At 43.6% G+C, this 23,844-nt stretch overlaps 1 protein-coding gene and 1 pseudogene across 2 annotated transcripts; one reads left to right on the plus strand and one right to left on the minus strand.

Annotated features, from left to right (window-relative positions):
- The first annotated feature begins 798 nt into the window (after positions 1–798).
- LOC311498201 (zinc finger FYVE domain-containing protein 1) lies at positions 799–11,935 on the plus strand. The gene is made up of 12 exons (XM_084558682.1): positions 799–988; positions 2,767–3,048; positions 3,514–3,736; positions 3,823–4,040; positions 4,172–4,278; positions 5,075–5,183; positions 5,313–5,410; positions 5,516–5,633; positions 5,889–6,059; positions 6,599–6,791; positions 7,107–7,205; positions 7,833–11,935. Exons 1-12 carry the CDS (start codon positions 872–874, stop codon positions 8,063–8,065), a joined length of 1,968 nt encoding a protein of 655 aa, XP_084414808.1. The 5' UTR covers positions 799–871; the 3' UTR covers positions 8,066–11,935.
- An 8,779-nt stretch (positions 11,936–20,714) lies between these two features.
- LOC311498329 (protein numb homolog) lies at positions 20,715–23,706 on the minus strand (annotated as a pseudogene). The gene is made up of 2 exons (XR_014699979.1): positions 23,288–23,706; positions 20,715–23,182 (listed from the first exon to the last, which is right to left on the minus strand). The product of XR_014699979.1 is annotated as a protein numb homolog (transcript).
- Between the last annotated feature and the right edge of the window lie 138 nt (positions 23,707–23,844).

A 23,844-nucleotide genomic window follows, 5' to 3' on the forward strand; every position in this document is an offset into this window, starting at 1 on the left:
TCTGCTTTCTCATTGTCTTGCTTGAACCTAGCCTGGATAGCCCCCTTCTTTTACATACAGACAATTATGTATAAGGTACTCGACTATGACTAAGTATTAGCATTTATTGACTGTGAATAGTATGAGGACATCCCTTATAGGCTACATGTTGGAAAGAAGACAAGGAAGGAAGGAAGGAAGGAAGGAAGGAAGGATGGATGGAGGGCTAGAGCTCAGCCAGGACTGCTAGAGCAGCTATGCTGGAGTTTCTTTCACCATGTCATGTTAGCAGCAGTGGCGCCGCACTGAAGCCATTCAGTGACATGTGATATTTATAGATCTGTGCTAACAAATATTTAATGAACATTAGCAAGCAGCTCTAACATGGGAGCACTGCTCCAATAAAACACTCTCTGACAGTTAAATGGAAATTCTGATTTCCTTACTAGGCTGTTGTTGAAACTGGGGACAAGTTGCAGATTCAAAATATATATATATATTTTTTTTTTTTAACTTAACGTAGTAGAACATATAAATTGATTTTAAGTAGATATTCATTAAATAGTCTTGAATATTACCTAAAATGTATTACAGGCTAACACACAGGTAAACACGTGTTGTCTGTAATACTCACAGAATTTTCTTTATTCCTTGAGAAGTTTCCTGAAAGGCAGGTTTTGTGTCATACAACATTTTGGCCACACGGTGGTGCAAAAGTACCGAGCAGACGCATACAAACTGCGTCACACGTCACTGTTGCGTGCGTCTTGGCTCCTCCCTCAGCGTCAGCAGCACACGCGATGTTGTTGTGATTGACAGGCAGGCAGGAATCATGTTGAACTTTCGTTTTGCCTTCAGCCCCCACAAACATGATTTAAGAAATTGAACAACGATGTCCGAAATACTGATGAAAGAAATGGAGAGTTTATCCTTGAGTCCAGTGAAGCCAGAGAAACGTCCCGACGGTGTCAGGAGCTTCCTGCTGGTGGACGAGCAGGAAAACCTGCAGGTACGTAACCGCTTGCTAACAGTTAGCCGCTAGGCTAAGACGAAGAAGACTGCACTCTTTCTAATGAAGGCTATTGTCTGTGTGTTGTCACTAATTTATCCCTACAGTGCGGATGTGTGAGCCCAGCTAGCTTTCCCAACGCCCAGCTAAAGTGACGTTATTGTTTTTGACCGAAAGCTGGTGACATGTTTACTCTTTGTTTTTGCTTTTCGCTAACGCAGCACGTGACAGAGTTACCTGGGGCGTTCATGATATGTAGCCTCTAGGTGTGTTGTTGTTCACAGAGGCTCATTATACCTCAAACCAACAGGCAGATCAGCAAATGGCTTTCTCATTGGGAAAGTCCCTGGTGAGTCATCCAGCACAGCTGACCCACAGGGAGGCACCCTCATACTGGATTGTTCAAACAGCTGTACGAAGTGCAGACGATAATGATAACTTTTAGACTTACCACTGCAGTCTAAAGATGCTAAGGCTGAGCAGCACCCTGTCAATGAATACAACTTTCATTTATGGAACAAATGTGAAAAATCCCGAGCACGGCAAGACACACAGAGACAGTTCCTCATTTTGTCGTACCTTAAGGCTTCTTGTCATCTACGACTGTGTTGTTCACACAGATTCGAGGACTCGTCAAATCAATTCAGTTTACATATTTATTCACAGTCAATAATGTTCAGAATTGTCTCCAAGATGCTTTATAAAACTCATAACCTGAAACCTTCAGAGAAATCACTAATGTAGTGATGGCAAGTGGTAAGGAAAAGCTACCCGTTGACAATATGAAAACTTTAGCAGAGACCAGCTCATAAAAATGGACCCCTCTGCTTGAGGCTGGTCAGATAGAGAGACAAAAAATAAGGAAGTGGAGCACAACACAAGAAAAGAGAAAAGCAAATCAGGAACAAGCAGATATATTCCTGCATGCGTTTGGGTAATCACACAGTATATCTACTGCTGCTTAAAAGCTTTTGCACCTGTCAGAATTTTCTTCATTTCTACATAAAAGTGAATCAAAACATCACCAGATTTTCACATAAGTCCCGGCATCCAGCAGGATGCAGCCAGACACAGACACACACACAAAAACGGTTTAGGAAAAAAACATGAAGAACAGCACAAGGTGGATACCAAACTGATCAAGTATCTGTGGGATGATCCACAGAGGCCCCTCCCCTCAACCCATAGGACCCAAAGGCCCCCACTAACGACATCCTGTTTCCAGACACCACAGGACACCCTCAGAAGGTCCATGTCCATTCTCTGATGAGTCACAACTATTTTGGAGGCACAAGGGAGACCTACACAATATTAGGAAAGTGGTCATAATGTTATGCCTGATCGGTGTATAACATAAATAATGATAGTAGTAACGATACTGCAAATTAGCAGGCTGACATATTGTATACGTATGTGCAGTACAATAAAAATAGTGGGAAATTATGCAAAACAGTTTGGTAGGAATGTAGAACTGTGAGCAATGAACAGTAGGCAGGTTGTTGGGGCCAAGGCCTCAGATGCTCCAGGCCAGAGACAGGGTAGGGGGTGCAGAGAAAGCGAGTTCATGAGGTGCAGTAGTGGCAAGTGAAAGCATGGAGAGAGGACGTGTAAAAGCGAAGTGTTCAGTGCATCATGGGGCGTCCCCACTGCAGCCTAGCCCTGTGGCGGCATAGCTATTTGGATGAAGCTCCAGTGAGTAAAACCAGTGACATCCTGTTAAAGCTGTGTTCTCTACAGAAATGTCTCTCTGCTTTGTGTTTTCCCTCCTATTCCCGCAGGTCCGCGATGAGTCTGAGTTTTTGGACAGTCTCGGCTGTACGGATGTGGCGGGTGTGAAGGTCATCTCCATCTTTGGCAACACTGGCGATGGCAAGTCCCACACGCTCAACCACATCCTCTTTGGTGGTGAGAGTGTGTTCTTCACCTCCAAATCCCCCAGCTCCTGTACGGTGGGAGTGTGGGCCGCTTACAACCCCTCTCTCAGCCTGGTCGCCCTGGATACAGAAGGCCTCTTGGGAGCCGCAGCGAATCAGAACCAGAGAATGCGGCTGCTGCTGAAGGTAATTTTAGTCGTCGCTTGTTGGTTTAGTAAACTAATAATTCATATGGTGACAAATAGTGTGCTATTTCAGTGGCCAGGAGATTTTTTTACATTGATGCAGGCTCTAAATAACTACTGCAGTCTCGGTTAATTCATTTATAGACCCTTAATGACTTAATAACACCCCCAGAGATGAAGTGTGCACACTTTAATTTGAGACTTCTGGCCTCTATGTCCGTGTAAATATGATTTTCTAGTAAAATAGTGCTCGTAGAAGGCTCGTGTTAATGAGTATTTTGTACTAAACGGAATAATGAGTGTTTCTGTTGTCTTCTCAGTCCTCCTTCCCCAGTGCCAGCACTCTGATGTATTAGGGAAATCCTTGTCCACTTATCGTTCTAGTTTTTTCATTTTTGTTTGATAAAAGCCAAAGAGGCTACCTGTGTCTTATTACTTTTTTTTCATTTACTCTTCTCTTTCCCAGGTACTGGCGGTGTCTGACATAGTGGTCTATCGTACACGTGCAGAGCGCCTCCACAATGACATGTTCCAGTTTCTGAGTAGTGCCTCGGGGGCCTACCTGAAGCACTTCACCCCAGAACTGAGAGCGCTGTCCAGTCGGTGTGGTCTGGATGTGCCCCTCTCCTCTCTGGGCCCTGCCGTCATTGTCTTCCAGGAAACAACGCACACCCAACTGCTGGGTCATGGTAAGGGGAAGAAGTAAAATGAACAGCATGTATATTCCATGGTTTATGCTTCTTCTAAATTCTTTCATTTTTCCTTCCACTTGTAGACTCGAAGGTGGCCGGCTATGCTGACACGCTGCTCCAGAAGCGTTTTCACGATCTTGGTTTGGGGACAGAGGCCTTCAGCTCGGTGCAGTATGTAGGCACCCAGACCATCACACCTCCCACTGACTACAGCAAGCTGCTGGAGGCCGTCAGGCAGCAAGTGAAGAACACTCACACACGATCCCCCCGCCAGCCCGGGATAGTATTTCATGCTCTGGAAGTAAGTGGTAGGAGTAGTGTTAGGCAGCTTTAATAGGAGTATGAAGTAAGAGCATATCTTTTCGAATTAGGCTCATGGGTTGCCTTTCTTATTCTGGTTTCATATCCACCTTCCCCTTGTGTGTTCTCCAGGCTCTGAGTGAGCGTTTCTGTGGGGAACTATCAGACGACAAGATGACACTGTACTCCTTCTTCCCCGACGAGTACTTCACCTGCTCTGCTGTCTGCCTCAGCTGCAAGTAAGTCAATACCATACAGTCTGTACTGTAGCTTGGAATAAGACCAAAAGTTTGACCTTGTCCGCATCTAAATCCCTAATGTAAATCAAGAACTTCCCTGAGACATCAGAGATTTAACTCTACCTGCTTAAAAAATAAAAGGATCTCATCCTATACCTCATTTAGTACTTAAACATTTTGTTAAAAAATCTGTTGTGAATACTTTATAGATTAAACATGAATTTAACCTTTATGTCATGTAAAGATTAATTACAGAAAGTTTGAAATGTGCAAGATGTTTGTATCATGTCTTCAAACCATAAAGAGCTCTGGCTCTGTGTGCTTTCCCATCGAAGTGAAGTATAGTTTATTCTCCCTTCAGGATATGGAGACAAAACAGTTTTCCAGTTGCTGTCTGACCCTCACTTACCTTCAGTTCTTTGTAACCAGTTAATTCAGCTTTTCTGTCTGGGAACATGAGCAGACTCATTTATTTGTCTCTTGCTGAATCCCAGTACAGGAATTTATTTTTATAAAGTGAATGTTGTCCTTCCTGTGGACATTAACAGTCTCTGTTGTGGGATACATAAAAGTTGATGTCTTTCCCATGTTTTTGGACAAAACTAAAACCTACTTCACTCCTGACCCACTTTTTATTCCTTCTAATGGAAATCTGAGAGGCGTGTGAGTGAGAGAAATCATAACTCTCATTCTGGAAGTATTCTGTCCGTTATTAGTGGACTGGACACAGTTTGAACATTTATATCACCGACCATCACAGACTCTTAACCTCTGTCTTCTTGATCTGAACCTCCAGCATTCGCTGTAAAAATGGAATGAACCATCTGAGAGACAGGGTCCCCCACATGGCGGATGGCCTGTGCCAATTTGCACACCAGTACAACAACAAGGTCCTCATCTGTAAGGTAAAACAGGATCTTATTGTTATTTCAGGCCCTGTTCTGTTGTCCTTTCTATGATTATTGTAGCATGCTTTCTCACATGTCCCTGTTTTCTGTATTTTCTGTGTTACTTTCTGTGCCTTGCATATCCAGAGGTGCTATGAAGGTGGCAGAGAGGTGATCGTCATTCCCAAAACCTCAGCTTCCACTGATAATCCATGGTTTGGACTGGCCAAATATGCCTGGTCAGGGTAGGTTCATGCTCATGCTTACTCACAGTCTCACACTCCTTATAGCAGCCAGGTATCTAATTGCCTGTTTCTTGGTTCTCCTCTTCCTCCGTCTCTCTGTATCAGATATGTGTTAGAGTGTGCTAGCTGTGGTGTAATCTACCGCAGCAGACAGTACTGGATGGGAAACCAGGACCCTGAGAGCGGCGTGGTGAGATCAGAGGTCAAGCACGTCTGGGAGGGGGTGAGTACTCCAGCCTGCCTCTTTATGTTTTGTCAGATCTGTTTACACACATTTACATCTGAACATTTGAAAGCGTGTGTTTCAAAGATGATTGAAACATTTTAAAGCAACTGACAACTTAAAGATATGAACTGCCTTCAATGTGTATTTATTACACATTATGCAATAAAGTCAATTCAAAAATAAATAAACCCAAAGACAAATTGTTCAGCAATACAACGTACTACTAGCTGTTGTTTTATCCCCTTCTTTCAGTCCGACTCCTTCCTCACCAACCACCAGAACGCCGCCCAGAGGGTCCTTGATGGGATGAACTACGTGATTCAGTCCGTGACGGAGTACAGCACCGGCCCCACCAAAGCTGTCGCTGCCTGGTTGACTGACCAGGTGGCACCTCCGTACTGGAGATCCAACACAGAGATCACTGTGAGTGCGAAGAACTAAAGCTGAGAAGAAAACGTAGTAACTACATCAAGTGCAAGTTAAAGATATTCTTCGCTCTGCTCTACTTCTGACCTACTCTTGTTTTTAAATATTGGAAAAGAAGATGTGAAGTGGTTTGGAGTGCGCTAACTAGGCTGTGTAGTGTGGTCAGTAGGTGGCGTTATAGGTTAAGGCTCATGTGTGGCTGTAATAAAGAGACTAGAAGAAGTAGTGGTTATGAACCCAAAACAAAACCTTGAAGAAGACGAATCTAAATCAGTTTCCATCTATGAGAGAAAAGAGTTGTAATTATTCTTTCATGTTAGTTAGTAGTGGCAATGTTTCATGCTATCCAGAGAAAGGAAACAAAAGAATTGCAAATATTTTAATGCACACAATGAGGAGAAAGTATGATTTGATTTTTCCCATTTCCATAAATAGTTTCTCTTGTGTTAATTCGAAACACTTAATCATAATACTTTATGGAAGTACAGTTATTAACACTCAGCGCAATGCTATGATGTCCTCCCCCTGCTTCTCAGAACTGTCATGGATGTCAAAAGTTGTTCGAGGAGGCGGAAAGGAAACATCACTGTCGATCCTGTGGCGAGGGGTTCTGCCACCCTTGCTCCAGCCACAGAATGCCGGTGCCAGAGAGGGGCTGGGGCAGCAGTCCTGTCAGAGTGTGCAAGGCCTGCTACCGGCAGGGAGGCCCACCTGACACTAGCAGCCAGGGTAAGACATGTACAGCCTATCAATGAAGCTTGTGGATATGTCTGCAGTATTCTGCACGCATCATCCTTCTCTTAGCGACAGAAATCTGCATTTCTAGCTGTTTCTTTATTTTTCAGTTGTGCTAAATTGTGCTGCCTTCATTTCATTTATATTTATTCATGTGGCATTAAGAAAGCAAAAAACTATGTAGTTGCATCCTGGAGAATTCAAGGCATACAGAAAACAAACATTTCTGTTGTATGTGAATTTTTACTTACAACAGGATGTAAAAAATAAATTCCCTGTCCCTCTGACACATGTACCTCTTTTCTTCAGTGTGTAAGGTGGAGCCTCGTGGTCTGATAGCTCGCAGGGTGACGGAGGTGGCCCAGTCCACGCTGGACATGGTCACCACAGCTGTGGACTACCCTATCTGTGAGTGCAGCTGTATTTCTATCACCACACAGTCGGTCAGTGCACCGCAGCTGGTTTGCACTTTGTCTCCGCATCAATTGTCACGGGACCAGTCAGTTTGTTGATGATGATGCTTCTGGCAAAATGGCACAAATCTGAAAGATGAGACGTAGCCCAAAGAACATGACAGAAAACCTGATGAGCCTTGGCTGCACATCGTATATGGTCAGATGGCACTAAAACATATCTAAGTCTGGATCAGATGTAGTCCAGCATGTTTGGCATCGACTTGGCCTGCACCACCACGATAGCTGTGTAGTGTCAACAGTGAAATACAGAGAAAGACTGGTCTGATATGAGTACAGAAAGTGGAGTGAGGATAATATCTGGGGCACAGTGAATGTTTGTTCATGCAAAAACTGAAAAGAAAACCCCGTGTTATCATTAGGTAAGAGTCTTTAAAGAAGAAAAAAATACGTCCTGGCCAAGTGTATTTCGTGACTTGAATGCAACAGAGCTCCTCTGGAGTGTGTATTGGACTGTATTGGACATGCAGACTCAGCTCTTTTTCCCGCTGTGTGTATTTTTGTTGCAACAAAAAGTATATATACTTTCCTGTCCTGACTGTCGGATCTGTTCCCCCCCCAGGTTTTGTGAAGGGTGTGGCTCGACCGGACTACTGGGTGCCAGACCAGGACATCACCCAGTGCCACCACTGCTCCAAAACCTTCACCCCAGCCATGTCCAAGCACCACTGCAGGGCCTGTGGGCAGGGTGTGTGCGGCCCCTGCTCCACACACATCAAGCCTGTGCCCTCTCGAGGCTGGGACCACCCGGTCAGAGTGTGTGACAGCTGCCACGCTCGCACGGACAGCCTGTGACCTCCTCAGCCAGGAAAACTTCTCAAAGTGCTCTCGGTCTTTTAAAACACTGTGAATCCTGGCACTGCTGCTCCAAGACGACAAGGGAGGGTCGAGCTCTAAATAGCAGAACTGGACCGCTGTGTTTTTGTGTGAAAAGGCTACTCAGATGCTTAAAATAGTCACCTTCTGCAGTCAGAACTGACCAGTATCTGCTTTCCCTCTCAGCGTCCTTCCTTGATCATCATCATCATCAGCAGCATTCTTGAGGCAGAAAAACAATAATCCATCACAGTCACTTGAACAGTCTAGCTGCTTTCATAACTGCACAAATCGGCAAGCTGGACATTGTTTTTAACTGACTGCTTTTAAAAATTAAAACCTTCTTGCCCCCTTAATTTTCATTATAGGAGCAGCTTGAACACTTAGCTGCACTCTTGTGTGGTCTTCCTCATTCATAGATGTCTGTTTGCTCATCCATGCAGCAGGCTGCCCATTCTCATTTCAAACTGTTAAAAGCTAAAAAGGACAAAAGAGCAAGTAAAAGGGATGCACGGGGAGTAGGGGATTTTAAATGACTTTCAAAAAAGCATCAAGCCATGGTCCCGGATTTTGTCTTATATGCGAAGCCGTCGGAAGAGTTTTACTTTGACCCTCCTCACACTCTCCCTCTGGATACGTCACCTGCAGATCCTGGCACAGAGGAATATGAAAACACATTTCAGATAAATGTAACTTGATGTGTTCCTGCGTTACTCAGGGCAGCAAAAGAGAGTTAGGGAAACACAAGCTGCAGCAGCGTGTGCCTTCATGGGAGCCTGAACACCCATTTCTGTTGCCCCTTAAGTGTTGTTTTTGGGGGGAGGTTCCTCCGTATGTGCAAGGACTAACGAGATTATTTGTGCCTAATCGCAAAGCAGCATAATTTACAGCCTTGATCCAGTCGTATCTACAATAGGGTTAAATGGATAGGGAATAAAATCTTTAGCTCAACACTTTTAGACATTCCAGTGTGTGGAAGTACCTGCGTACTAATGCAGTTTTAACTTCCTGAGGTAAGCATAGAACCACTGAAGCTTCAGGAAGCTCTTAAAATAATTAATGCACCTACCGCTAGCGGGGACGGTCGTTGATATTTGAAAATTCACTTCTATTAAAGCATTTGGCAACATAAAGTAGAATAAAGATTATACAAACGTATATGTGAAATGACACACAGGGAGTTTCTCTGTAACATACTGGATGCTTCAGTGCTGTTTGTCCTGTTTAGAGATAACCGCTTAAGTTTTAAAGATGTTTTTTTTTTTTTTCAGTCAAATCTAGCAACTGACAATCTTGATTTTATTTCGTTAATAAATCAAATAAAGAGTCACCTTTACAGAGGCTTTCTTTCTCTGGAATTAAACATCAGTGAGCAGATCAGGTGACATAAAGGGGAAGTTTGTGTCTGAATTCACTGTTACTCATTAACTGCTCTGTAAACAACTGGTGCTCAATAGTTTTCACTCTAACGCTGAGAACGTGTGTCAGAAATGTGTTTTTACAATATAGCACGCTGCATAAAAAAGGGATTTCAGACACAGGCAGTGAGACATCCCAATAAGGCATTTTTTAAAAATCAAATAACCGTAAACACAAGTTGATATTTGTGTTTCTAATTGTAAAAGCTGCAGACCTTCACTCGTGACGTTTGTGATTTTAATGTAGCTGAATTTGGGTTCATTCCACGGCTCCATTCTCCTGGTCGCTTCAGCTCTCCCTCTGTCAAAATCACTTCATTCTCAATTTCATCTTGAGTACTCTCGTCCCGTTCTTTAAGTTCACTGCATCTCTGTCCTTCAAAGCTTTCGTGGTGCAGCCCTCCTCCTCCCTCCATCGAAGCTTATTTCCCTGCCCCCTTCATCCGAGACTCCCATTGGAGTCTAACCGCAACAAGCTCTTGTAAAACTTTGCCCTTCACTTCTGAATGATCTCTTCTTGTTGAAATGTTTTTGGCGGAAGAAAAATGCTCCTCTTTTCCTCTTGACAAAGCTTGCATTTCCGTTTTTTAAATTGATCAGTTCAGGGAAACATTTAGCGTGCTCTGTTCAGAATACCGTCCGTCTTTATAAAACATCAGTAGTGTCCATTTGTGGATCAGCTGTTGGTGGAATGACTCAGTCTCATTTTTTTGTATATATATATATATAACTGGTAATGAGTCTTTGGCTCTGGAGCCTCTTTCCATTCACGGAGAATTTATTTCCGGCGCAGATAATGCTCAGTGCTCACTGAACTGCAAGGTTTTCTCTAAAGTGTGTTTGGTAGACGAAGATCAGATTTTGTGTCCTAATAGCATCAAGGCTTCTTTTTGGCCTTCACACTGCCCAGATGAGCTGATGTGTTTCCTTCGCCCTGTCTCTTTCAGGTAAAACATTTTTTTCAGGTATGCAGACGTGGTCAGTGGAACATCTGGTAGCTTATTTGCTGCTGCAGCAACAATCAAGTCTGTGAGCCACTGACAACAGTAAAAACTGATCTTTTTACAATTGCTTTTCCAGGCCGTCAAAGCAGTGGATGTTGGTTATTGGAAGCTTTCAGTCTACAGTTTCCTTTTTCACGTAAAACACACACAGGGTTTAAACCTGGTGACCAGTTTCTGACATTGATGAAAGCTTTGGTTGACAGGTAGTATATTAGGACACATTGCGTTGCTGCAGAATGAAGGTCAGACCAATGAGAGGAGGAGGAGGAGGAGGAATGGGTTTTCTGTCACTTGTTTATCTTGGTCTCATCCACCCATCCATTAACTATGCCCACTTTATTCTGTAGCGGGATCCATCCCAGATGATGTTACATATCAGGGTCCCTAGTCCTTTCAGGACTATTTTGCCTTAAAACAAACTTTGCTAGAGAACTTTCCAGGCTTGTGCTTTGTCTACTTCCAATCTAGCATTATGTTTCTATCTACTTGCTGTGTGGCCTCTGTAGTTCTGCTGTCAATGTCTTCTGTGGCTCGTGACACTTTCACACTTGCACACACCGACTGCTCGAAAAGGCGCCGCTGTCATCAGCTGCAGTTGTTTTCAGTGTGCAGCCTGTCCTGCGTTTGTTCTGAAGTTCACCAGAGGTTTCTTTTTTCTGCAAAGCTTTCCACTCTGCTGTTCTTCTCATATCCATATCTTGTGCTGTGGTTTGTAATGCAGCGCAGCTCTTTTCATTGCTTTTCTGTCCCGGACAGCCTCCGCTGCCTTCTAGCCCCAGCTGCAGTCTCACCAGGCGAAAAGACGAACTGAAAGGAAGGCAAAAGGAAACACCGGGGAATGACTTGCACTCGTCAGTCAGCCATTCATTTACCTCTGTGCACCTGAAAGGGCAGCCAATCAACATAACGCAGCCATTTTTTGTGCAAAACCACATGAATATCCCTGTAAATATGCAAGTATGTCCGGGTAATTTCTCTTACAATGCAATCAGCAGCTCAAGGTGATGGGAAGTTCATGGTCCTGCTGTCCAGTACACTAATGTATCGCTGACTAATATCCATTAAGCAGCGCTCATTTCCTTCAAGAGCCAATTACACACTGTGTCAGCGTGGATGCACCAGACAGGGGGACAGGGACATCTGTGAATAGACGTCACTGTCCTCTTTCATGCTGCAAATCAAATGAATAATCACTGCATGAATAGGAAAAAAATTAATGCAGAAAATAAAGTTACTTTTAATGGTTCTTGTCTTTAAATTTGTGAATCATTGTCTCTTATGTTATTTACTTCAGTGTGCACTCATCCTCCCAGTGAGAACGGGCTTTCAACTATCCATGTTGTGTAGCTGCTTTAGAGTGAACCTGTATTTGTAGAAATAGAGCATGTGTACTGCGGCTCAGTAGAAAAGTGGTTTTATCTCACGTGTCTGCGCCGTGTTTTCCTCCAAACCGCAGTGGAAAAATCCATCATGCAGCGCTAGTTTGAACAAGACACGTCCAGCTGGTGATGACAAAACCACTGGCCCCTTCTGTTCTCGCTCCAAGTCTCGGTGCCAGGCCTGGAGTCAGACTGTGGCTACCGAGACAGGTGGAAACGCACACGTGATGTTATGTGCTCACTATCTGAAGCATCCCGAACCAGGTACTGTATCAGAAATGTGTCATTAAGAGGTCACCCAGAGTATTTAGATTCAACAACATGACTATTGATTAAGAAAATATCAGAAATGTTATGGTCTTCCATCCATCCTGTCTGTTATAATTAGTATTATTATATTGTCAAGAGGGACCGGAGGGGCTATCCTATCTGTCAGTGGGCCAGAAGCAAGGAGTATCCTGGACATGTCACCAGTCTATCACAAGGATAACACACAATGACAATTCACACTCGCATCCACACTTTTGGCCAATTTAGAATCACCAATCACCTTACAAGCATGTCTATGGTTCAAAGATATGCTGAGGTTTTCTGGAGTAGAACTGCAATGTTTTACAGTTATTGAAACTACATACTGTACATTAATTCCGTGTGTAATTTTATTCACAAATATAAATAGTGGTTATCATGCAGCGGTCAGCACTGTCACCTCAGAGCAAGGAGGTTTTGGGTTTAACCTCTCCACCCAGCTGAGGCCCTTCTGTGCAGAGTTTGCATGTCCTCCCAGTGCTCTGGCTTCCTCACACATTACAAAGACATGCTGGTTAGGTTAATTAGTGATTCTAAATATGCCGTAGGTGTGGATGTGAGTGTTTGTCTCTCTGTGTGAACCCTGTGACAGACTGGCAACCTGTCCAGGGAGCACACTGCCTCTTGACAATGACAGCTGGGATAGGTTCCAGTCCCACAGCGGCCCTCCAGAGGGCCAGAGGATAATGGATGAATAGATGACGCATACACCGATCAGGCATAACATTATGACCACCTCCCTAATATTGTGTAAGTCTCCCTCCAAAACAGTTGTGACTCATCAGAGAATGGACATGGGCCTTCTGAGGGTGTCCTGTGGTGTCTGGCAACAGAATGTTGTTAGTGGCGGACTTTGGGTCCTATGGGTTGAGGGGAGGGGCCTCTGTGGATCATCCCACAGATACTTGATCAGTTTGGGATCTAGTGAATTTGGAGGCCATGTCAACACCTTGTGCTGTTCATGTTTTTTTGAGTTGTCCCTAAACCGTTTTTGTGTGTGCGCCTGTGTCAGGCTGCATCCTGCTGGGGATGGCTGCTGCCATCAAGGAGTGTCATTGCTATGGGGTGGGGGTGCCTGGTCTGGTCTAGGTGGGTGGTACATGTCTAAGTAACATCCACATGAATGCCAGGTCCAAAAGTCAAGCAAGTATTTTTTCTAAACTCCAGAAGGGTAGTAATTCAGTTTAGTAGCATCATCAGGTGACTGAGGAAAAGAAATGCAGTCTGCGATCTAGTGTGAAAATAAAATGAAGATCGGTAGATGACATATGAACGTGTTATATAAGGCTTTAGTAAGGCCACAGTGGTCTACATTTGTCAGGTTTTGAGTTGCTGCTTAATGCATAAGATTACAGAGCTGTTCCCCTCTTTGCTTCTAGTGTTCATCTTTCCTGTGCTTTAAGCTAATCGCCCCTTCTACAGAAGACATATTGACATGGCACAGTGGGAGAAGTATGAGAATAGTCAAATCCATAATGACTCGGTTCCATTCGGCTGCTTCAGTTTCAAGTTTGTGGTGTTGACACTTAAACACACAGTAAATGCCCTAAAATTTCTTTTCCTAACATCAAAACGTCAAAATGTCTGAAAGAGCCTACTAGAGTAAGAATTACTGGGTTTACATGATCAGTTTACATGGGTTATGTTGAGGCATTTGTTTTTTATGATTACTGTTTAGATTTTGATTTTAACATTGAGTCTATCAACAGAGTTCTGTAAAGGTTACTGGTACTGCTGCAATCCTTCACACATGCGCAGCTGAACTAAAACCAGAGCTCCCCAGTACTAGCTCTGGTGTCATCCCTCTTCCTTCTGCCACCATAAAATGAGTAATTGGCTCCACGTTGTGATGCCCTGTATGTACACAGGAGGGCGCTAGGTGAACAGAAATACTGCAGCTGCACTGTAGTAAATTTTACATGAGACCACCTACTGCTAACTGTCCTGAGTGGGTCCCAGCAGGGGATTTTACTATGAAGCTGTCCTATTTGGAAGTCAGAAATTTGCATTTTCGCTGCCAGTAAGTTATTCACGTTTTCAGAGCGTCCTCCCTTTCATAAGCAGAATTAGTGGAGCATGGACGTGTACAGTACAGTATAGCTGCTGTAGAAATCCACAGCAGGGCCATATGATCAGTGTATTATTACACACATGCAATGATTACGTTATTAGTCGTAACGTTTTATCGCCATCACATAAACAGATTTACACGATTACATAAGATTTGAGCTGGGTTGTGTTACAGTGTAATCTGAGTCCACCTCTAGCGTGATAATAGAGATGTCATTTATAAAGGAAGACATAAATATTAGATGATTTACAGGGATGGTGGTCTGGGTGCGTAGGCCTGCCTGCCTTTCAGGGCCATGCACAGGGTCCGATTCCCTACCAGCCGGGCTGTTCGTCGCCCTACTCCCTCTCTCACATTTCCTGCATCTCTTCACTGTGCTCACCCATAAAAGGCATGAAAAAAAAAATGTTTAATGATTGACTCATATTATTGACATATTATATTATGCCAAACAGTGATCAAGCTTGTGACTAAGCACTGAGGAGACGGACTTCATTTTCAAGATTTGTAATCTTTGTCTCCCTTAGGCCTATTAGCTACAACACAGCATACAGGAGAATCCCCTGTGATTCAGCGGCATAGTAAACAGACGATTTGCATCAGTGCTTGTATAATTTAGAGAAAGCAAACGATGGGTGAGAGCACACTGGCTCTGCTCCTCTCTGGCACCCAGAGCTGAGTGACAGCTGCCGGCAGGGGGTTGTAGAAGCTGACTCTCTATGTGTGTGTAGAGGCTACAGTTATATTGAACCAACCTCCGGCCCTCTGGTGTGTAGGACCAAGCACTGTTTTTTTCCCCCCACAATTGTGATAAAAAATTCAGCAATGCTCAGTAAATGCCCTAAAATCCACCTTGTTAGGTGCAGATGGGGATCTGATAGTGTGTGTTTGTATAGGGTATATACTGATTGCATGTCCTTGCCTTGGCACTTGAGGTTGACTCGGACCCTGAGGGCTGAAGTTAGTGTTCCTTGACGTGTGCACATTTCTACACGCATGCAAGCGGTGCTTTCAAGCTCTTCGTGGACTCTTATCGCAGCTGCTTTGCCCGGTAAACACACATTAAAATGGATCACTGGTTTACTTGGTTCATGCATTATCCTTAACATCTACATCTCTGCCCATGTCATGCTGTTGGAACCAGCTGTGTACTAAACAATAGGCAAGCTGCTGCACTAATCAATGGCAAACACATGCAATTAATCAATGTAATTACTTCCTTTTAGCTTCAAGGACTGTGAGGTCACATTGCCGGCACTATATCCATGGCAATTAGCAGTACTGGACCAGTTTGTTAATGTGCAATTCCGAATAAGAGTCTTTGACTAAGAGAAGTCTTGATGCGTTTCTGAAACTGCATAAAATATGAGCAGATCTCTCTATACAATGCGTTGTGTGTCTGTGTGCCTTTACATTTTTTTTGTGTGATGAAGCAGCAATAGGAAAGATAGATGAGTGTGTGTATGTGTGTGTGTGTGTGTGTGTGTGTGTGTGTGTGTGTGTGTGCGTGTAGCATAGATGCATTATCCAGTGCTGATCTGACAATGCAGCCACAGTCCATTACACAAACACCATTACAGAGTATGTGCTTATGCTGCTATCAGATGTTGCCATCACACAGACACACACACAAACGCACAAACGCACACATACAACACACTCTGACGCATCCTTCCTTTCCGTCATTGCTTCATTATATACACACACACACAAGGTGATGCAAAGAGATGAAAGGGGCAACAACCTTCATTCCAAAAACCTCCAGTGAAAGCTCTGAATACAGAGAGTGTACTAATTGGGCTATGTTGTGTGAAACAACATAGCCCACAGTATAATATTTTCCATCCAGGCACTCAAAGATCTCAGCCTGTCTTTTAGCAGTTGCACCGAGTCACGCTGCACAACAGGGACACACGTTGTCTGGTATGATCAGCTTGAAGTAATCCGTTCAAATGCTACTGCTAGGTCTGCAGCAAATAGGACTTAGAATAAACAATAAATAAATAAATAAATAATAGAATAAACTCCTCCAAACTAACACACACAAACTCATGTTTTATCTTAACAGGTTCAAACTCTCAAAAAGTTTTTGGGAGCCATGCAAAAGGCACCCACGGCATCAATATATCAATATTCAAGAAACATTTGGCCCAAAAACTTAATTAAAACAAGACCACACACACACACACACACACACACACACACACCCACACACACACACCCACACACACACACCCACACAGGCACATCATTTGTACCACCTGCTTTGAGAGCCCATTACGATGATCTTGTATTTTCAGCTGCTATCATGTCTTCTGGCTCTGTAATATAACAGGAGCATTTTTTGCAGATTTCAGCACTTTTCACGTGTTATAAATTAAACAGTCTTTTACTGTATCACTATGGCAACCAAGCACCGTCCTATGGAGGCTCTTGTAAGCAACTCTATTGTGCAGCGCAATGCGCAGAGCATAGGTAGGTGGATGCACTAGAACTGATTTGTTCTAAGGATACGTCTGGTGACACTCCGCATTGCCTTTTTTGGAAAAATGAAAGATTAACATTTGGCACAGAGGCCTGCACACAGAGCCGGTCCTGTTGACAATACAGAATATTAAAGGCCTTATTCTTCAAAATTCCTTTGATTCATATGACTTATTTATTTATTACTATGATCATTTAAATAATTCTGACAGAGTGGCGACTGGAAATGTTTTACATTCTTTTAAGACGTTACAAAGCTTGGTGCAATGAATTAGGGAATAAGCAGCATGGCTAGCAAAACAGATAAAAAAGTACACTATGGATGTAACTGACTGAGGCTTCTTTTACATTTACATTGGCTTTTTTTATTTTATGAGTAGAAGAATACAGTAGACGGATCTCCCCTCGTTCACTCGACTGCAGCACACACTCTCGGCTCTCAAATCAGAGGACAATGGCCAAGAGAGAGTTACTGCTACCACTGCTCAAGAGGTCTGTGTGTCTCTCTGTGTGTGTGTGAGCATTCACTCCCTTTCTCACGGCTCTTAAGAAGAAAAGAGGCCTTGTCTGGTTCCATTAGTGACCTGAGCTGCAGCAGCAGCAGCACCACTCAGCTCCAGCTGACTGGAGGACGGTGCTGATTAGACAGCAGTGCATCCAGGAGCACGGAGTTCAGTCAGAGAGGAAAGACACGAGGTACAAACGGGGGAGGAATGAGGTGGCTTTGGTTATGAGATGTCAAATATTTCAACCTGTCAGCAGCCACAGACATTTCCTTCTCTCTTTGGAGTACCGTATAGCCCTATATGGCTAGAATAAAGCTGACAGTAAAGAGCAAAAACAAGGTTGAAGGAAAAGTTTGTTGGGAATTTACTTCTTTGCTTTCTTGCTGAAGTTACATGAGTAGTGTGGAGGAAGGACCCCAGGCTGAAAGTACACTTACTGAACATGGGCAGTCTAAACTAGAGGAATCTGCAGTAAGGTAGATAGAAGGCACTGTACAGGCAAAATATACCAAAAAGTAACCATCTGGGTAGCCATCCTTTCTTTTTCTTTTTGTCCACACAATTGATTGGTATCACACTTTACCCCATGAAGAGTGATACCTCTTTCACATGTGTCCATTAAAGATGACGCCACAGTCAAGAGTTGTTAGATCATAGCTTATGTAGCACAAATAACTTAAATAAAAGGGAACTACTGTTTTTTACAACCTGTACCTTATTTCTAGCATAAAATACGACCGTTTACTCACCCATATAACTTTTGTGTCATTTGCACTCGTTGAGGAGATAATTAGTTCAGCATATATCCATATAGCAGGAGTGACTGGGGCACCGAAACGCAGCCCCTAAATAAAGCATTATCTGCCGCGAAACTCGATAATTTTGCCAATATTTTATTATGATATGCTAATGCTATTCCCTGTTGAGTCCGGAGTTACCTGTTATCATCATCCGGGGTCTGTAGATTGACCTACAGACCCCGGATGATGTCTTCTGACCTGGATGATGTCCTCTCTGAGTGCCGCGCACACCTTCGGCGGTCGGCTTGTATACCTATTGAATTTCCCTCGGGATTAATAAAGTATCTATCTATCTATCTATCTATCTATCTATCTATAATTTGCTACTGCTATGGTTCGTCCACAACCTCAGAATCAGAAAAATATTCAGCCATGTTGCAAAAAACTAGCAGTAGCAAATTATGCTAGAAATAAGGTCCAGGTTGTAAAAAAACAGTAGTTCCCCTTTAACTTTCTTGCTTAGGTGCAGTGGTTTTCCCCCTTTAGACCACAACTTGTAGTTAGTACACTGAAACATTTTCCATGATATCTATTTTTGAAGTGCTTTTAGGCAGATTTGTTTTACCTTGGAACAGAACTAAACAATATCCAAACTGTATGCAAGACTGTGCTAAAATCTCCATAATGTGTCATAAATATAGACAGTAGTAATGATATTCCCACATGTCTCACACCTACAAAATAAGCAAAACATCCAATATGTCTACATACTACAATTAGCTTCAAGGTTTTATATAGAGGCAAAGTCGCTGCCCTTCCTGTGGACGACATAGGACCTTATACTGGGAAAAAAATAAATAAATAAATGCATGGTAGTCAATAGCGAGAGAGAGAAATACATTTAGATTAAACTAATCCATGAACTACTGATGTGCGAAACTGATGAAAAATAAGACTGTGAAGATTAGAGATTAGAAAGACTATGTACGCAGTAAAGTTGTGTAACTGACCTCTCCATAAGAGGTCAGTTACACAAGCTACCCAGACAAAACTGTTATAGATTGTTATCAAATATATCGTAATTAATTTGTAAAATAGTGATTTAATTGCTGAGGTCCAAGTTGTCCACTGGATAGGGCGCAGCTTCGTCTCTCGACTGTGTTCAGCAAAAATTAAGAAGGTGTTTAAGTCACGTCTGACTCGCTAATGCAAAGGCACTCGTTTTTCAAATTATTTTAGAACAAGGAAACTAAGATGAAAAGTAAAGAGCCAGATGGCAAATGGCAGTCGATCCCACGAATTAAAAAGAAAAATGAAGGTGTGTGTAAATGGATATAACTTGAAGGAAAAGACAAGAGAAATAAAGACTTAAAACAGCACCTACACAACATGAACAGACGTAATATTATATTACTTTATTTATCTTTTGTACAATGTAATTACAATACAAATATGTTGGTTTAAATACAAAAATTCTGTAAATAAAGATTAAAAATAAACTCCACTGGTTTGCTTTGTTACCATCACTAAACTATGGTTTTACAATCAAGTTTATGAGGTCATTTAGTTTGCTTTAACGCGGAACACAATTAACCTACATTTAGAATTTGGAGGGCGTGCAAACGAGAGTCGAGGGCTAAAATATATATTTTTGCGGAAACAAAAGCATCCATTTCATGAGTGAATCGGTCCTGCTTTGTAGAGAAAGAAAGATAGAGAGAGCAGTTTGGACTAAACCCTGGGAGGGTCCGAGGTGGGACGTAAATTTAGGTCCTCTGAAAAGTCCAGTTTGCCAGAGTCAATCACTGCCACAGGAAGTAGCTAAGCAAACAAATTAAACTGTGGGAAGTTAATGAGCAGGAAATCTAATCAGGGGCCGTCCATATCCATAGAATTCAATTTCCAAGGAACGTTAACAGGAGCATCTGTGGTCAGACTGCTGTTTATATAACATACAGAAAGAACGCGTGAAAAAGCCCTTCAGTCAAGAACATATCTGCTCGAGCTTTTAGAAACGGAGCGTCCTCCTGAAAAGACACAAACCTATATGACCCGCAAGTCAAAACACAGAAAGCTTTGTTGCCTGTATTGGAGTTTTAACTGAGTTGCACGTAGTTAGGAAAAAAATTGTTTATGATTTTGCAATTATATAATAAGCAACTTTTTCTTTTTTTAAGTATGATCTGAAGGGTTGTTTTTGAGGTTTTAAGAGTTGAAATGAAAGCAGCACAGCCTTGAGAGAAAAAGACAGTGCTACGTGATGAATAAGTCTTTGTTCTCTGTATTTTCACACAATCTTTCTCATTTTCTCACATCTTTTCTAATATTCCTTCTTTCAGACTTCCTCCATCTCGTTCTTTAAAGGTATAGCTCCATTCTCTCCTTCAGTCTCTTACATACAGCTTTCCCTTCCTCTTTCTTCTCTTCTAGCAATCTAACTTTCTACTGTTACACCTTTTTCTCTCTCGGATCTTTGTTGTCATTTATCATTTCATCAGAACATCCTTCGCTGCTCTCAGGTCTTTCACTCACGAAGCCTCAGTCTACGTCTGCTCACATTCCTCTTCTCTTTTCACCTCTCATGGCCTTGACTGTTGTACCGCTGGAAATGTTACACTATCACAGTAGAGGTGAACACACAGTCATACTGTATGTGATGAGACTATACCCTGTGTTTGATCACATAAAAGGATTTATGAACGTTGGAATGTAGTGCATTATTCTTTTAACCAGTTGCACAGTGTTGTAGAGTTTGTTTTTTTTTTTTTTCATTTCCACTGAGTTGTTAAAGTTCCTTGGGTTTTTCAGGTGAAGATGGAGTCCAAAGGACTGTTGTGCTCTACTGTCCAGAGTGTCTATGTGCTAGATATCCTGAAGTGATTTTTCTTGTCCCAGTGCCTTGGATGTCGGGGCATAAGCAACTGAAATGGAGCTACACAGCCAAAGAGAAGCCGCTGGACTGGCCTCGGCGGCAGTGGAGCATAGATAACTGTATGTGAGGGCTAACGGGTGGAAGAAACATGCCGCTATATACACTTGTCACCCATGTCAGATTACACAGCTGTACTGTCAGCCCTGGCTATTTGGTTCCTGTTACATGATTCAGTCTTGTCTCTACAACTGCTCAGTCACACCTGTTACCTGTCTGCTACCTGCAGTTTCCCTACTCTTTACGATTCAACAGAAATAAATATAGGGGATTAAAAAAATAATAATAATCCAACATGCTCCTGAAACACTGCTTTAAAACTGTGATTTTTAAGTACACGTAACTTGTTAAAATAAAAAATAAAATACAATAAATAAAATTAATTTTGGCCATAAATCTCTACTACTGGTCAGTAAGTCTTTTTGGGTTGGTAGGGTTGAGGCTCACATCATTGGCTTGTCCTTTCAGGTATCCAAACTTCTGCCGTTCTTGGCTAAGATTAGCATCGGTCCGTTCATCACAAATCGCTTCTCTGCTTCTCTGCATACCTTGTGATGTAACCGAATCTGCTATAGTCTCCAGCAATAATTAAGCAAAAACATCTCATTGGGATTGGAATGTATCTGAGCAGAGTCCCCCTTCAAAGAAAGAAAACACTGAAGTGTGTCCCTCCTACAAAGTTCTCAGGGGGGGGGGGCACACGTGGTACATCCAGGGACCTGCAGCAGGTGAAGTAAAGCCAGAGTGGAGAAGTGAAAGCAGGGAAGAGAAGCAGGAAGCGGATGGAGCGGAAAGTTTGAGTCCATCAAGTCTAGCGAGTAGACACCTGATCCTCCGAATGCAGCCCAGCAAACTGCTAAGTTCTTCTCTTTCTCACATGGGAGAGCAAAGAAAGCAATTAAGATCATTATAGTACTGACTTCCAGTGAGAGCTTTTAGCAGATTGCTAGGCTGCCGAGGGGCGGATGCTGGGCTAACTTTAGGGACCTGCATCTCATTCTAAGCAAAGATGCTGGAATTAGTGCCTGACATCTTCAGGCTTTAACTCCAGGACTAGTGCTACAGCTTTGGGAGGCCAAGTCTGGCTTAGAGCTCAATCTCAAAAGTCTTCTGCAGATTGTTGGAGAATGGGTTTGCTGCAGCGGCTGGCGCCTTGTTCCCTGGCTGCTGAGGTGCTTTTGTCTCCAGTGCTGCCCATTTGGCCTCAAAGCGGTCATCATCTTGAGAATCGCTGACCCCTGGAGCCGTTAGCTGGCTTCCCTCTGGCGGCCAGCTGCTGCTGCTGCTGCCACCATTACCTCCACTGATGGAGGTCCCGTTTTGGAGGGTCACTGAAGCGCTGCTATGCGGTGGGATACCATTAATCGCTGTTGATAATGGTGGAGTGGAAGAAAACGGAGGTGTTGAAAATCCTCCAGCGTGGCCAACTACTCCAGATGCTCCTGCATAGGAATGGTGCTGCCCGACTGTTCCGATCGCTGTCACTTTGGATCCTCCTCCGGCAGAGCCCAAAGCGCTGGCCCCACCTGATGAGCCCGTCGCAGTGCAGAAGACGTTGGCCACCATTTGCGATGGTGTGATGCCTACCACAGGCACACTGGCGGTGGGATAGGTCATACTGCTTGCCAGACCTGGCATGTAGGTCTGCATGGGCACAAATGCAGGTTGGACCGGCTGGTTGGCAAACATTCCCACTGGGGCTGGAGTGGTATCGAAAGCCAAGGGGAATGGCTGCATGGAGCTTGGAAGGGAGCCAGGGGGTCCAGGGAGGGAGGGTTGGATCATAGGGGCCCCGGACATGCTCGGGCCTGACATTGTGGGGATGGACATGGATGGGAGAGACATAGGGGGACCTGACACTGGGGGGCCTGGTATTAGAGGGACAGATGATATCGACATAGGTGGGAGGGGCATTGGAGGCTGACCTGAAAGAGCGCAGGGGCCTGAGATAAGAGGTTTGGCCATGGTGCCAAGGGACATGGGGACAGTGGATACTGGGGAGCTGACATGGCTGCTTGACTGGACATCTGATGACTGGACATGGAGGGCGGTCCGGGGATGGTGGGGATGGTGGGTCCTGGGGGAGGGGTCTGTTGGGCCTTGACAGCCTTAGAGACCTCTTCTAGCCATCTCTCGCCTCGGAGGGAGTTCGCTTGTGACCGCTCTGCATTTGCATCTGCATCTGCATCTGCATCGCCACGGAAACTGGAGGAGGGGAGTGGAGTGCAGGTTCCGGCTGCACCCAGGAGGACGTGGCTAGAAAAGAGTAAAGTAAAAGTTTTAGGAAGCGTATTGACTGCGGTGCGGTGGGTGAAAATTTAAAAGGGAAAAAATGGATATTGTTGATCTAGTCTTTCTTACCCTGCATCGGCGCAGGTGGTGGAGGCAAAATAGGAGGCACAGTGCAGGTTGGTGGGCCGTTTGCAGACATGGAGGGGTTGCAGAAGAGCTCATCCGATGGCTTGGTGAAGGAGGTGTTGATCTGGCAGCACAGGGCATTAATACTACTGTCTCCCTCATCTGGCAATCCCATGTCCATCTCTGGTACAAGCGAGAAAGGGACACGCAGAGGGGATGTGGGGGAAGAGTCAAAGAGTGGAGAGGGATAAACAAAGGGAGAGAGAGGAGAAAAACTGTTATTAAATTGTATAACAGACCCAGTTAGCATCAAAAAGCAGCAAAACTGGAGCAGATGAATTCTTTCATACGGGCCTCTATTGACCTAAAAAGCATGAAAACCCCCATGACAAACAAGGCACTGTGCTAATCAGTATACACTTGCAGGAAATAAGGAGGTTCAAATTTAATCAGAAGGATGTTGTATTATGCACAGCCTGTTTTGTCTTGTGCTTTGGGACAACTCAGATAAACATGAATTTCACTAAGTTTAACTATGTTTTCAAACCAGCTGCAACTGA

This window comes from Chelon labrosus (assembly GCF_963514085.1).
Source record: "Chelon labrosus genome assembly, chromosome: 13".
In the NCBI taxonomy this organism is placed as follows: Eukaryota; Metazoa; Chordata; class Actinopteri; order Mugiliformes; family Mugilidae; genus Chelon; species Chelon labrosus.